The 15,695-nt window shown below is 32.0% G+C and overlaps 1 protein-coding gene across 6 annotated transcripts in view; it reads left to right on the top strand.

Annotated features, from left to right (window-relative positions):
• STAG1 (STAG1 cohesin complex component) overlaps nt 1–15,695 on the top strand; it is a 432,120-nt gene that overhangs the window by 346,559 nt on the left and 69,866 nt on the right. For all 6 annotated transcript variants that reach the window (XM_026497089.4, XM_057315808.1, XM_057315810.1 and 3 more), the window contains 5 exons: nt 6–98; nt 203–292; nt 439–642; nt 1,790–1,860; nt 3,262–3,349. In XM_026497089.4, the coding sequence (XP_026352874.1) occupies nt 6–98; nt 203–292; nt 439–642; nt 1,790–1,860; nt 3,262–3,349 (546 nt within the window). The remainder of the gene's footprint in view (nt 1–5; nt 99–202; nt 293–438; nt 643–1,789; nt 1,861–3,261; nt 3,350–15,695) is intronic.

The raw sequence follows: 15,695 nt of genomic DNA on the forward strand, positions 1-15,695 counted from the left end.
TCTAGGTGCTAACTGCCAAAGAAAGAAAAACTCAAATTGATGATAGAAACAAATTGACTGAGCATTTTATTATCACACTTCCCATGTTGCTATCAAAGGTATAATTTCATTTACATTTCTGTGATAATATGCCACTGAGTTTGGTTATTACTAAACTATTAAAGTAGTTAACTTCTTTTTTCTTTGCTTCTCCTTCTTCTAGTATTCTGCAGATGCAGAGAAGGTAGCAAACTTGCTACAGATCCCACAGTATTTTGATCTAGAAATTTATAGCACAGGTAGAATGGAAAAGGTAAGACATTATGAAATCAAAATTCTATTATAGTCAGTTTAAATAACTGGATTATTTCATTTTCATGTAATCTATAGGCTTACTATTTGACAAATGCTTATTTTTATTAATGTAAATATCATAGTTTTTCTTTTTTTCCTCCTCAGCATCTGGATGCTTTATTAAAACAGATTAAGTTTGTTGTGGAGAAACATGTAGAATCAGATGTTCTAGAAGCCTGCAGTAAAACCTATAGCATCTTATGCAGTGAAGAGTATACCATCCAAAACAGAGTTGACATAGCTCGAAGTCAGCTGATTGATGAGTTTGTAGATCGATTCAATCATTCTGTGGAAGATCTACTGCAAGAGGTCTGTTTTAAAGTAAACACGTGTATATGATAATTTTGGCTAATAATTATTCAAAGTTGAATGTGCAGATCGTTTCCATAAAATAAAATCTAGTGGAATTCTCTTTTTCAAATCTTAGCATTATTGCAACTGTTCATCCTATAAACGTTAACTTTGGTTATACTTTATTTTAAAAACCTGTTTCGGGGTGCCTGGGTGACTCAGTCAGTTAAGCGTCTGACTCTTGGTTTCAGCTGAGGTCATGATCTCAGGATTGTGAGATAGAGCCCTGCATCAGGCTCCACACTGGGCACGGAGCCTGCTTAAGATTCTCTCTCTCTGTCTCTCTCTCCATTCCCCCCTTAAAAAATAAAAAAATAAAAAAAACTTTTTCATAAAAGCTAATTTTTTTTTCTTTTTAAAGTCTGGCTTTTCTTAATTCATTTTTCAATTTTCCTGGAGCCTAATTTACATTTTAATATTACTGAACTGTTATGACGTGCTAATAAATAGAACATAAAAATTAAGTGTGCTTGTAAGGGACAGCCACTTACCAGTGGTATGCCTAGGATAACAGCAAACATCTCCAACTGGTTATTTTTATAATTATTCTTAGGATTCCCGCCTCTTGCCTTCTACCTCCAATCAGTGTAAGCAATTTGAGAACCCCCACAGTTTTCTGTGCTCTGATGGCCAGGCTGATAGGATTTTCTTTTTAATCCATGTAACCAGTTTTTTCCTGCTTCTAACTTTTAATTTTAACTTTTAATTTTTTTCAACAATTTTTGATTTTTCATTGTGATTTTGAGCTACAAAAGTAACTGACAATCAATAAAATCTTTGAATAACTATTAAAATCTTTGAAGTACATACCTTTTCACTCAGCAGCTTCAATGAATTTATCCTAAAGTATTAATCAGAAAAGTATACAATGTTAATGTTTACAGCATTGTTTAAAGTGCAAAAGTGGCTGTCTCTGAGTGTTAACAATTATGGGTGGTTTTTTTTTTTGGTTTTTTGCTTATTTGTACTTTCTTATTTACCAACAGTGAATATGTATTCTTTATATAATGAAAGAGCATTCTTTTAGGCAGTAGTAATAGACTTCCATGTGAATTTCAGGATAAGTAAAGTTATGGTAATGAAATAATGTCTATTTTATTTATAGGGAGAAGAAGCTGATGATGATGATATTTACAATGTTCTTTCCACATTAAAGCGGTTAACGTCTTTTCATAAGTATGTAATTTTATTTCGATTTGGTTAATAACATTTTTTAGCCAACATAAAATAGATTATTTTTATAATATTTAACATCCTTTTTACAGTGGGAAGTTTTAGACAAATACTGAGGTGTGATTTTTTTCTTATTATTCAGATTTTCTTCAGATAAATTATGGGGTTTTATTATTTGATTACTTATGGAGTAAGATTTATCACTCAGTGTAACAAATATACACTGTACACTGTACAAGTTTGTTAATCAGTACCATTACTAGGCTTACTCTATAAGCTGGAGTTTAGAGGTATTATTTGCATTTGATAGCTTTTAGAAATCTTATAAATAAGAAAAAATATTTTGGGGAAGGCCATGAAAGTTATGTCTATGAGCTTTTTTTCCTTAATCGTTCTTGTTTGTCTATTTATTATTGTGCTCTTACTGTGTAGACAGACTAGCTGGACTTGAATAAGGAAAAAAGGCTCAGATTAATGAAATAAATGTTATTTTTAAATTGTAATTTATATGTCCCTTGTTAATGAGGTATGCTTATCTTCTCCATAAAGAAAGGAAAATAGAGGACTTTGTTGTTAAAAGAATGTTTAAGTGTAGTCCTTACATTAATGAATACTTCAGATTTCAAAAACTGTGTCTAAAATCTAAGACATTTCTTTATATACAAGTATACTGTTTGGAATTCTGTGGAGAAGTAAACTCTTAGTTTTAAAAATATTTTAACATTTGAAAATAAAAGTTGACAACTAGTGTCAAAACTCCTTTTAAAAAAATATTTTGGTGTTTCAAAATAAAAGTTAACAGGCATTGATCTACAATTTTAGTAGTAGAACTCATGAGAAAATAAAATGTCAGCATTATTTCAATTAAGAAGCCTATAGCTACACTAAAGTTTTCTAGCTTTGCCATGTTTCCTTTCCTCTGGTTTTGTCTTTCTTGTGAATACAAGTCTCTCTTTCAAAAATACGCATGTATTTATATTTTGAAATTGTGAATGGATTTGTTAAAATGTATTTTAAAATATGCTAGGAAAAATGAAATGGGAGTACAGGCTTAGGTTGACTGTGTAGTAGTAATCTTCATTTAAAGGTATGAATTTTTATTAATTGATTTCTTTTAATTAATTCCTAATATCAGCTTATGTATTCTCTGTCTCCTCTCCCCCTCTCACTTTCCTTGTTTCTCTTTCCCTTTTCCCCTTTTTCTTTCTTTCTTTTTCTTTCCTTTCTTCCTTCCATCCTCTTTCCTTGTTTCCTTCTTCCTTTCTTTCTATTTGCACATTTATCAATCTTTCTCGATTCTATAAGAAATTGAAGTTACTTTATACTTCCACCCACTGAAACTGAGCTCAAATTTAAATTTTCTTCTGCTCTAGAGTAAAATTAATGCATTTTTGTTTATTTTAGTGCTCATGATCTCACAAAATGGGATCTATTTGGTAATTGCTACAGATTATTGAAGACTGGAATTGAACATGGAGCAATGCCAGAACAGGTAGGAGTTTATTGATATTCCTTCTTTGTCATTTTAGAAAGCTAAGTGTCTCTGAAATCACACAGGATTATCAAAAGCCTTACATAGAAAGTAGTTGATAATTCTTAAATGTAGCTGCTTCCTTTGAGAATTATTGCCATAGTGATTAAATATTATTGATAGATGTTAGTGATTGAATGTTACTGATAGATGTATTATATTTTCAGGTTTGAGCAGAAAAAAGTAGAGAATCTTTGCCATAATGTATTTCAAACATTTAATACTAAAGTAAACAGTATTACTCTTTTAGGAAAAATACCATTAGTTACTATAGTAGCAATTTCAGAACTTAATCAATTCAGTTTGATGAAAATTCCTAGTATGGCTGTATTCCAGGCACTGTTCTAGATATTGATAATAGTAAGCCTTAGGTATGGCGTACTTTTTGTAGTAGAACCATAATTAAGTAAGCTTGAAACCTTTAGTAGACTTTAGACCTTTTTGCATTCATATATATGTTGGAACGGAAAGAGCAGGAATTCACCAAATTTCTCAGAAGAAATTTAAAATAGTCAATTTAATTCTATGTAAGAATTAAGTTGTTGTTACTTAACAATTGTAATTATTACAATTGTTAACGGTTACATTTATTAGAGTTAATTTTAATTGACACAATTATTGTTACTTAGCAATAACAGTCTTTTCTAAGAATTAAAGTTATTTTGTATACTGCATATACTCATTCATTAGACCAAGATATCAATCCATAGTTAGCTACAGGTGGTGTTTAGAGGTGGTCTTATCTATTCCCATTTGGCAATGTGGATACTTTATTATACTAAATGACACTTTATTATACTAAGTGAGAATTTCAACAGATATAACAATTATGATAGCATATTAAAAGTTAATCACAGAAGCAATGCTTTATCATTGCTATGATTAATTCTTTTAAGTTGTTTTAATTCATGGTTTTGATCCCTACTTAATTTAACAGCCATTCTTAATAACAGATGTCCTTGATTATGATTATAGGTGTTATTATAGTTTGTGGAAAGAAGCTAAATATTTAACTTTGTTGTTTTACTTCATTTATTGCTGACTCTTCAACTTCCATCCTGTCTTATCTCAAACTTTTCAGTAGCCTAAATACTATTCACTAATATTCCCAAGCTGTTCTTCAAAGTTGAAAGGGATTGATAAAGATATTCCTTGTTTTGGTTTCCTCATTTTCCTCAACAAAATAATGAGGATAGCACATCTCTGTTTCATCTGGGGATTGTAGCTATGTCAAAATTTCTTTTTTAATTCACTACACCATCATTTATCGTCATAGAACTTGTGACAGTCTCACATCATTGTCTTCTTTGGTTATCATGGTTTTCCATTACTTATTTTCACTGCGTATGTATTATTTACCCCATTTTATTTTAGTTTGAGTAAGAGAACAGATACATGTGACATTTGCTTAAACTTTCTTAATCTTGGACACATACTCTTTTTATTTTAAACTCCACTATAGTTAACATACAGGATTAATTTCAGGATTACAATATAGTGATTCAACAATTCTAAACATTACTCAATGCTTATCATGATAAGTGTACTCTTAATCTCCTTCACCTATTTCACCCATTTCCCTACTCACCATCAGTTTGTTCTCTATAGTTAGAGTCTCTTTTTTTGGCTTGTCTCTTTTTTTTCTTTGTTCATTTGTTTTGTTTCTTAAATTCCACATCATACAGTGTTTGTCTTTCTCTGACTGACATATTTGTCTTAGCTTTCTATTCTGTAGCTCCATCTATGTTGTTGCAAATAGCAATATTTCATTCTTTTTTATGATGAAGGTAATATTCCATTGTGTATATATACATGCATATATCTCACCTCTTCTTTATCCATTCATCTTATCAGTGGACACAGACAGCTTCCATAATTTGCTATTGTAAATAATGCTGCAATAAACATAGGGGTGCAAAGATCCTTTTGAATTAGTATTTTTGTATTCTTTGGGTAAATACCCAGTAGGAGAATTACTGGATCATTAGTATTTTTTGAGGAACCTCCATACTGTCTTTCACAGTGTCTACACCACTTTGTATTCCCACCAACAGTGCACAAGGGGTTCTTTTTCTCCACATCCTTACCAATGCTGCTTGTTTCTTGTGTTTTGGGATTTAGCTAATCTGACAAGCGTGAGGTGATATCTTATTGTAGTATTGATTTGCATTTCCCTGATGATAAGTAATAATGAGCATCTTTTCGTGTGTCTTTTGGCCATCTCTCTTTTCTTTGGAGAAATATCTGTTGCTGTCCTCTGCCCAGTTTTTAAGTATATTATTTGTTTTTTAGTTGTTGAGTTGTATCAGTTCTTTATATATTTTAGATACTAACCCTTTATCAGATATGTCATTTGCAAATATGTTCTTCCATTCAGTGTGTTGCCTTTTAGCTTTGTTGATTGTTTCCTTTGCTGTGCAGAAGCTTTTTATTTTGATATAGTCTCAATTGTTTGTTTTTGCTTTTGTTTCCCTTGCCTCAGGAGACCCATCTAGAAAAATGTTGTAATGGCCAGTGTCAGAGAAATTATTGCCTCTGCTTTTTTCTAGGAATTTTATGGTTTCCCTCTCACATTTAGGTCTTTAATCAATTTGAGTTTATTTTTGTGTATGGTGTAAGAAAGTGGTCCAGTTTCAGTCTTCTGCATGTTGCTGTCCAGTTTTCCCAGCACCATTAGTTGAAGAGACTGTCTTTTTCCCATTGCATATTCTTGCCTTCTTTATTGAAGATTAATTGACCATACAATTTTGGGTTTATTTTTGGGCTTTCTGTTCTGTTCCATTGATCTATATATCTGTTTTTGTGCCAGTACCATACTGTTTTGATTACTACAGCTTTGTAGTGTATCTTGAAATCTGGGATTGTGATATCTCCAGTTTTGTTCTTTTTTTTGTCAAGACTGCTTTGGCTCTTCGAGGTCTTTTGTGATTTCACACAGATTTTAGGATTCTTTGTTCCAGTTCTGTGAGAAATGCTGTTGGTATTTTGATAGGGATTGCATTAATTCTGTAATTTGCTTTGTGTAGTATGGACATTTGAACGATATATGTTCTTCCAATCCATGATCATGGAATATCTTACTATTTGTGTCATTAGACATATTCTTAAAATTGTAATCACGTGTATGAAGTTTTAGTGCATCACTACTAGATTATACACTTGTTTGTTTTAGCAATAAAAACTATGTACCACTAAGCAGCTCCTAGAAACATGTCTTTAGATACCCAGTATTAAAAATTCAAAAAGTATACAGGATTCGACGAGTTCTTCACAGGACCATGCATGCTCACTCTTCTAGATTGCCATTCTGTACTTTAAATTAGAATTCAAAGAAAATACCCTTTTAGAGCAGGTATATCAAATAACTACCAGAATATCTACCTTTAGTCATGCTTCACATTCTGAAGGTAGTTAAGATTTATTGTCTATCTGTCTAATTTATTGTCCATATGTTTGACTCTGTTTTCCATGGTAACCATTTAACTAGAAGCTTCTTTGTCCCACTCTTCAGAGTTAGCTGAATTTTTTTTTCTTTCCTCTTCCACTGATCTTTTCTCATGCCAGTACTGTTTTAACTATTATAGCTTTAGAATATGATTGAAGTTTAGAAGAATTTACCTAATTTTATAATAATTTTTAAAGTCAAATTATACAAAAGTTATAGTGGAAAAATTAATTCTTACCCCTTCACCTGATTCATCTACTCTGGCAATAGTTTTCCACAGCTACATACTTGCATACTTTCTCTCTACATATGTTTTTATTTTTACATAAATATGCATATATAAAAATTAGTAATAATATTCTTTATAGCAGTTTTTTCCCAGGCCAGAAGTCAAGGAATAACACATTGCATTTAGTTGTTATATCTTTTTTTTTTTTGTCTCTTTTAATCTGGAATGCTTTCTTCTCCTTTTCTTTGATGACATTGACATTTTGAAGAGTACAAGCAGTTATTTTATAGAATGTACTCAACTTAGTTTTGTCTAATCATCCATATAATGAATTCTTGGTAGGAATGCTACAGTAAATGATATTTGTCTTCAGTGCATCACATCAGGAGGCACATGATATCAGTTTGTTTGCTATTTGTGATATTAACTTTGATTACTTTAGTAAGGTAGATTCTGCCAAGTCTGTCCTATGTAATTTCCATTTTCATTTTTAATGTGGAAAGATTCCTTAAGGCTGTGTAAGTATTCCTGTTTCTTACAAACTTTGATACAATGTTAGCATCTATTTATGATTCTTGTCTGAGTCGTTTATTTCTGTCATGGTCACAAAATGGTAAATTAAATGGTAATTTTCTAACTGTCATTTATTTATGTCATTAATTTTTTGGCCCTCTGCTATAATGCCCTCTCCATTCACTCATTCATTTTTTAACATTCATATGAATTCATGGATTGCTACTTTATTCCTATTCTGTCCAGCTAGTTAAAATGGACTCCTTTTATTATTTATTTTGGTGCTCAAATTGTTGCAGAATTAGCCAGAGGGAATTCCTTTCAAACCTCCTCCTGTGTGCTTTTCAATATTTTTTTGAGCATTTCCATTCTTTCAGGAATAAGAATATGGCATCTGGCATCTGTTTGTGCCCTCCCATATGCTAATGAATTTTTAACCTATGATAAGTATTAAAAGTTACTGCAATTCCATAACACAAGTAATTACTAGCTGGTAAACAACCCACATTTCAGAATTTATTATAGTATTTCTTCATACAATTTTTAGTAAAAGAAAGACAACAAATATTTAAATTCTTCTTAATTTGTTTTGTGATTTTGTGCCTGTTTCCTGTTGGTATACATATAAGTTTATACCTTGTCTTAGGTAACATCTAAGAAAAATAAAATATTAGACTTCTGCTTTAATATATAGTTTCCAGAATTGTCTGAATTGATTCTAAAAATTGAAAATCAATAAAGAACATTTGTAAATTGTTTTGGTGAATATTTGCTGTATAACAAAACAGTGTGAGTAAACCCATAAAGAGGGAATTGTAATCATGTGTCACTAACTTGGGGCCTCTCAGGGCATAAGTAATAAAAAACTTCTGTTTTGTGCTTATTATGTACCAGGTAATATTTTAAGTCTTTATGTGTATTTATTTGTTTAAGCCTTAGGACAACCCTATGGAATATGTATCATTATTCTTTTTTGATGATGAAACTGAAACATAGAGATATTAAATAAATTGCCTAATGTCACATAGCTATTGGATACCCACTCAAACCAAGCTTTTAAATTCTGTTCAGTGTCTCTTCACATTTTTTTGTACTAATTTGCTACTGCTCTTTATGATATCCCATCCCTTCTGATGTTTGCCCCATGTCAAACTCTTTTTTTTTTTTTTTATTTTTTCTAAACATCTTTTGTATTTTTTCAGTGAGAATTGTGGGGAGAGATTAAATACTGGTACTTAATCTGTCATCATGAACTGGAAATCAACACATTTCTTTCTCTTTTTCTTAATTTTTTTTATTATGTTAGCCACCATATAGTACATCGTTAGTTTTTGATGTAGTGTTCCATGATTCATCGTTTGCGTATAACACCCAGTGCTCTATGCAATAAGTGACCTCCTTAATACCCATCATCAGGCTAACCCATCCCCCCACCTCCATCCCCTCCAAAACCCTCAATTTGTTTCCCGGAGTTCATAGTCTCACATGGTTTGTCTTCCCCTCTGGTTTCCCCCCTTTCATTTTTCCCTTCCTTCTCCTGATGTCCTCCATGCTGTTCCTGACGTTCCACAAATAAGTGAAACCATATGATAATTGTCTTTCTCTGCTTGTCTTATTTCACTTAGCATAATCTCCTCCAGTTCCATCCATGTTGATGCAAATATTGGGTAATCATCCTTTCTGATGGCTGAGTAATACTCCATCGTATATATGGACTACATCTTCTTTATCCATTCGTCTGTTGAAGGGCATCTTGGCTCCTTCACTTTTCTTTAAACTGAACATAATACAGGGGTTGAGTTTAACTTCAGTGGCATTATTGCTCTAGGATAGATTATGACTTGTGTAAATAATGCAATCATACTTTCTTTAGAAGCATGTTGATGCTTTCCTTAGAAGACTACATACTTATTTCCTTGACTGAGTTGAGAAATTATTTCATTTACCCACTTCTGACTCTTCCTTAGGCATCCCATATCAAAATTTTGCCACCACTTACACACACATCCAGACTACCACCTACCTATTCATTATTCACCAAAAATGTGTATGAGTGTCAGATCCTGAAGACATAAGGATATATTAGAAGCAGTCCTTAATCTCAAGAGATTTTTTGCCTTTTTTAAAAATTCTACCTCCTCAATGTCTCTTTTGCCCTCAGTCTTTTAGCCCTACTATCATTTCCTTACTTTAATCTTAGTTTATCATTTCCTTAGTTTAACCTTCATATTTTCTCTTGTGAATCACAGTAGTAGTTACCTCTTTTGTCTTAGTAACATTCGTTTCAGCCTCTGTCTAATCTAGGTTCTGTTCCAGTAATTTTCAATGTATCATGTGTATCTGAAAACCTTACGGAGTTGTTGGTTTTTTGTTTTTAAATACTGACATACTCTCAGATACCATTGTAAGAATAAATTGGTGTAATCATTTTAGAAGGTTGTCAACCTGTCAAAATTAAAAGTAGACATATCCTTAAGCAACACTTATAATTTAGGAATTTAGACACAGATATATACTTGGACATGTGTAAAAAGATGTAGCTACAAAGATGTTCATCATAGCATTATTTATAAAAATTTAAAACTTAAAATAATCTAAGTGTCAATCAATAGAGGACCAGTTAGCTTTGGTAAGATAGTTTTGATTCTATGCAATGCTATGTAACTATAAATTTAAAAAATAAGATTAATATTATTGATGTGAAGTATTCTATGTGAGACAAAATTTAATGAAAAAGGCAACGAGCAGAATGGTATATAAATTTAAAGGGGTGATAAAATCTCCATATATGAACATTTATTAATTGACAGATTATTTCTGGAATGATACATAAGGAACAGTTCAGCAGTGACTTTCTTAGTGGAAAACCAGATCTGTAGTGGTCAAGAAGCTTAATTTGAATAGAACACCATTATACTGTTGGATATTTTACTATGTACATCTCTTGCTTTTTAAATTTAAAAAGTACTTGCTTAGTAACTGGAAATTGAGCTTTTAAGAACATGTGCCATTTGCAATAGCACCAAAAAAAATTAAATACTTAAGTATAAATCTAACAAAATATGTGCAAGATCTGTATACTGAAAACTATAAAACTCTAATGAAAGAAATTGAAGATCTTAATAAATGAGGATATATGATGTTCATGAATTAGAAGACTCAGTATTGTTAAGATGTCAGTTTTCCCCAAACTGATCTTAGATTAACACAGTTCCATTTAAAATCTCTACAGGATTTCTTGCAGAAACCGACAGCTTGATTCATAAAATTTATGTGGAAGGGCAAAAGAAATAAAATAACCAAAAGAATTTTGAAAAAGAACAACAAAGTTAGAATATTTACACTACCTGATTTCAAGACTAAACAGTAACTTTGATAGTGTGGTACTGAAGAAAGGATAGACATATAGATCAAAGGAGCAATATAGAGAATCCAGAAAGAAATACACTCACATATATGTAGTCAGTTGATTTTTGACAAAGGTGCTAGAGTAGTTCTTTGAGGAAAAGATAATCTTTTTAACAAATGGTGCTGAAATAGTTTATCTCAGTTCACACTTCACATCATATACAAAATTAACTCAGTAGGCCATTTAGACTATAAATCTAAGTGTAAAACCTACGAGTATAAAGCATCTGAAAAAGAACACAAACGTTAAAGTCTTTGTGACCTTTACGTTAGTCAAAAATTTCTTAAATACGTCAGAAGCATGATCCATAATTGAAAAATTTCAGAAATACACTTTCAACAAAATTAAGCACTTCTGCTCTTGAAAGACAGTATTAAGAGAATTGAAAAGACAAATATGAGACTGGGAAATAATTATAAATCACATACCTGATAACAGATTTGTACTCAAAAAGATAAGGATCTTTCAAAATTCAGTAGTAAGAAAAGCAACCAATATTTCACCAAAGAAGATAGATGACAAATTAACACAAGAAAGGCAATTTATCATTAGTCATTAGAGAAATGCATGTTAAAAGCACAATGAGATAATACTACAAATCATTTCAAGAGCAGTGGAGCTCATACCTTGCTAGTAGGAATGCAAAATGGTACATTCACTTCAGAAAGCAGTTTGACAGTTTCTTATAAAGTTACACAGACACTTTTCTGACCCAGCAGTCCCTTTCCTGAGTATTTATCCAAGAGAAATGAAAACTTAGGTTCACATAAAAACCTATACTAGAGGGGTGCCTAGGTGGCTCAGTTGGCTAAGCTTCCAACTCTTGATTTCAACTCAGGTCATGATCTCACGGTCTTGAGATCAAGCCCTGGGCTTAGCTCTGCGCTCAGCGGGGAGCCTGCTTAAGATTCTCTCTACCTCTTCCTCTGCCCCTCCCCCTGTTCATTCTCTATATCTCTTTAAAATAAATAAAATCTTTTAAAAACAACAACAACAACAAAAAACCCTATACCATAATGTGTATAGCAGCTGTGTTCAAAATTGCCCAAAACTGCAAACAACTCAAATGTTCAACTGGTAAAGGTATTAAAAACAAACTGTATTATCATCCATACGATAGAGTAATTCTCAGCAATAAAATGGAAGGTGCTACTCTTACATGCAACAGCATGGATGATTCTCAGTAACATTATACAGAGTCACAGAAACCAGATGCACAAAACTACATGCTATGTAATTTTATTATACATTCTGAAAAAGGCAAAACCAGAGAGTCAGAAAACAGATATCCAGAATGGGGCAAGGGGCTTACTACAGAAGGGCATGAGGGAATTTAAGGGTTGGTGGAACTATTCAATTTCTTGATTGTTTTGATGTTACCTGGCTATACATTTGTCAAAACTGTAGAACTGTAGGGGCACCTGGGTGGCACAGCGGTTAAGCGTCTGCCTTCAGCTCAGGGCGTGATCCCGGCGTTATGGGATCGAGCCCCACATCAGGCTCCTCCGCTATGAGCCTGCTTCTTCCTCTCCCACTCCCCCTGCTTGTGTTCCCTCTCTCGCTGGCTGTCTCTATCTCTGTCAAATAAATAAATAAAATCTTTAAAAAAAAAACAAACTGTAGAACTGTATGTTGAAAACAGATTTTTCTTTGTATATAATTTATACCTTAATTTTATCCAAATGCAAAAGGATAAAAATAAGACTAATTATTTCTCATACTTAATGAAGGCCATTTCAAAGCCTGACCAATGTATATTTTGAGATTTAGAGAGCCCCAGACCAAAACACAATAACGAAAGAAAACATTTATCACATGGTGGAAATCTCAGAACTGAGAGCCACAAATTGATACAATCTTTATTCTTATTTTTCAGCTCTCTAGCAAAGTTACATAGAATGATTGTAAATATTATTTTAATTAAAATTAATTGTTTAAAAAGATTGTTGAATTGTTTCTGTTGATCCTAAATCTTCAGGGGTGGAGCATGAAAATTTGTTGTTTTTTTTTAAATCTTTATAGATCCTTCAGAGGCATGGCTAGGGTGAAGTACATCTGTTCCTTCGAATGACAACATACAGTGTTACACCATTTTTGAAAAGCTCAAAAACTAGAAAAATTAAAGTGTATGTCCAGTGATACGTATATATGATAAAACTATTTTTTTAAGAGTCAGGACATGGATATACATGAAATTTAGTAGAATAGTTTGTCAGCCCCAAGGAACAGGGGCAAGATCATAGGTGGATACAAAGTTATTGATATCATACTAGTTCTTAAATTTGGTTGTCTGTTCATAGCTTAATCTTTTTACGCTTTATACATTTATTTTGAAGTATTGAATATTATTCTAAAATATCTTAACAAAACAAACAGAAGCACTTCTCTTTGCTGTTGTGAGTGGGATATTTTTGAAACACCTGATCATGTTACTCTTCTGTTCAAATGTGAACATGTTACTATCTGTGCATTACCTAGTATTCTTAGGATTACTTCCAGATTTTTTTGTCATAGTGAGGTGACCTTGTTATTGTCCAAACAAGTGTTCTTCTGAAAGTGAAAGGGGGTACTTCTTAATTATTCCAAGACATAGGCATAAAGCAGGTTGTATAGTCACCCTCATATAAGGCCCTCTGTGATTTGGTTTCTGCTGATCTAGCCTTAGTATATGCTTTCACTTACACTGTACCAGCCTTTTGAGTTTGTTGGTGAAGCTTTTTTTGAAATTTCTATTCCTTCAACCTACACTTTCCCTTTGTTGCCAAATTAAATCTTACATCCTTCTTTAAAGATTTAGTATACACTTTTGCTTCTCTAGAAAGTTTTTCTTAACCATTATCACTCTTCCTAACTAAGACGGAGTCCTTCTTCTTGCCCCTCAGCATCTGACCCTGTGTGTGTATTCTTAGTCAAACCAATTACTGAATTGTTATAGTTGATACTTATTTATCTTCCCATTAGATTCTTCTCTGAGATCCAGGGAATATATTTGTTTTAAGCTCCTATTCTAGCAGAAGACTTGGATACTGAGTAAATGTCTGTTTGAAAAATGGAGTTCATATAGTCAACATTTGGCAACAGTGTTATTTTTTCAGATTATTATTTTAAATTGTCATACAGTTATATCTCTGATTATTATTTATATATCTGTAAAATTGCCTTTCTTTATGTTTCCGCATCTTTTTGTTGTGTTATGTTTTTTGTTGTGGTAAAAAACACATAACATATGAGATCTATTGTCTCAACAAATTTTTAAGTGTACAACACAGTATTGTTAATTAGAGGCACAATGTTGTAGAGCAGATCTCTAGTTCATTTTAATTTATAAGCTTTTTTCTATGTTAATATTCTTAGCCTTATGTCATTTGTTACAATAATTTATCAATGGAAATTTTTAAATTTTGTATATCTTGTTGCTTGGAATATAAATGTTCTTTGTATAATCAGAATTATTGGTTGTTTTTTGTTGTTTTCTTTCTTTGATGTCTTACTTGGAAAACCTTTCCCCACATTTTCAAGTCATTTAAATATTTACTTCTTTTTTCTTCTTGTATTTTAATAGTCTTATTTTTTTATTTAAATGTTTGGAATCTATTTGCATAAACCATTCATTTCACTTTGAATATGTCTTTAAGTGACTATTCTTCTTTTGGAATTATGGATGTTCCCTACTTTGACCCTTTCATAAGGACCATAATTCGATCTCCACTAAGTATTATGTCATGGTTTCTTAATGATTTCTGAATGGTTGTGATGCTGTATATGTTGTTTGGACAACTGTTTGCCTGTATTACTGTAGCATTTCAAGATCATCAGCAGAAATTGTTCATTGAGTCTTTTAAGCAGATCACTGAGATGGAAAGTGGCAAGATCTTGTTTGATGTTACAGCCTACATTGTTTGAGGAGAAAAGGCTAGTACATATGGACTGTTAAAGAATAGGCCTAAGGTGGAATGATATGAACTCCTGGTCCAGTGTGCTTTCCACTATATACAAAACCCCCTTTTGGAGATCAGTATGAAGAGATATCATTAAGAAAAAGAGTATAATATTTCACACTGGACTTACTGTTGACATACCACATTTTTCTTCACAGTCTTCCTCGTTTTAAATAGTGCTTGGAATTTCTGAGAAAGCTTAACAACAAAATTCCAGGGTCCAAAACTGCTAAGGATTAATGTGCATTAGCCTGTTATGTAGTCCATTCCTTGGGAAGTCCTAATTTCTTAGTTACAGAAGTTAACTTTTAACTATTTGAATTTTTTACCTCCCGTTTTTTACTCTTCTAGTGATTTTTTTTTAATTTATAGTATACTGTGCCCACTGGTAATACAACACATTGGATGATCCTTCATTACCAAAGCACATGTAGAATTTAGAAATCTTTCATGTTTATTAAAGAATTGTTACTTCTTTATCACTATGATTTGCCTTAATGTTTGTGCTTTTCTAGCATTTGCTTAAGAAAAATATTACCACAAACTCTATTCTTTGCCATATTATTATTTTTTAAATTATTATCTAGTAGAATTGACTTATTTTCCTTTTATATAAAATTATGAATTTTAACATGTGTCTAGATTTATGTAATCACCACTACAATCAAGATACGGAACAGTTTTCATCATCCCTTTTTAAAATATCCCCTTACATCATCCCCCTTTAAAATATCCCCTATAAAAAAAGAAACCCCTTTTCTTCATATTGTCCC

The sequence above is a fragment of the Ursus arctos genome, unplaced genomic scaffold (assembly GCF_023065955.2).
Source record: "Ursus arctos isolate Adak ecotype North America unplaced genomic scaffold, UrsArc2.0 scaffold_20, whole genome shotgun sequence".
NCBI classification, from domain to species: domain Eukaryota; kingdom Metazoa; phylum Chordata; class Mammalia; order Carnivora; family Ursidae; genus Ursus; species Ursus arctos.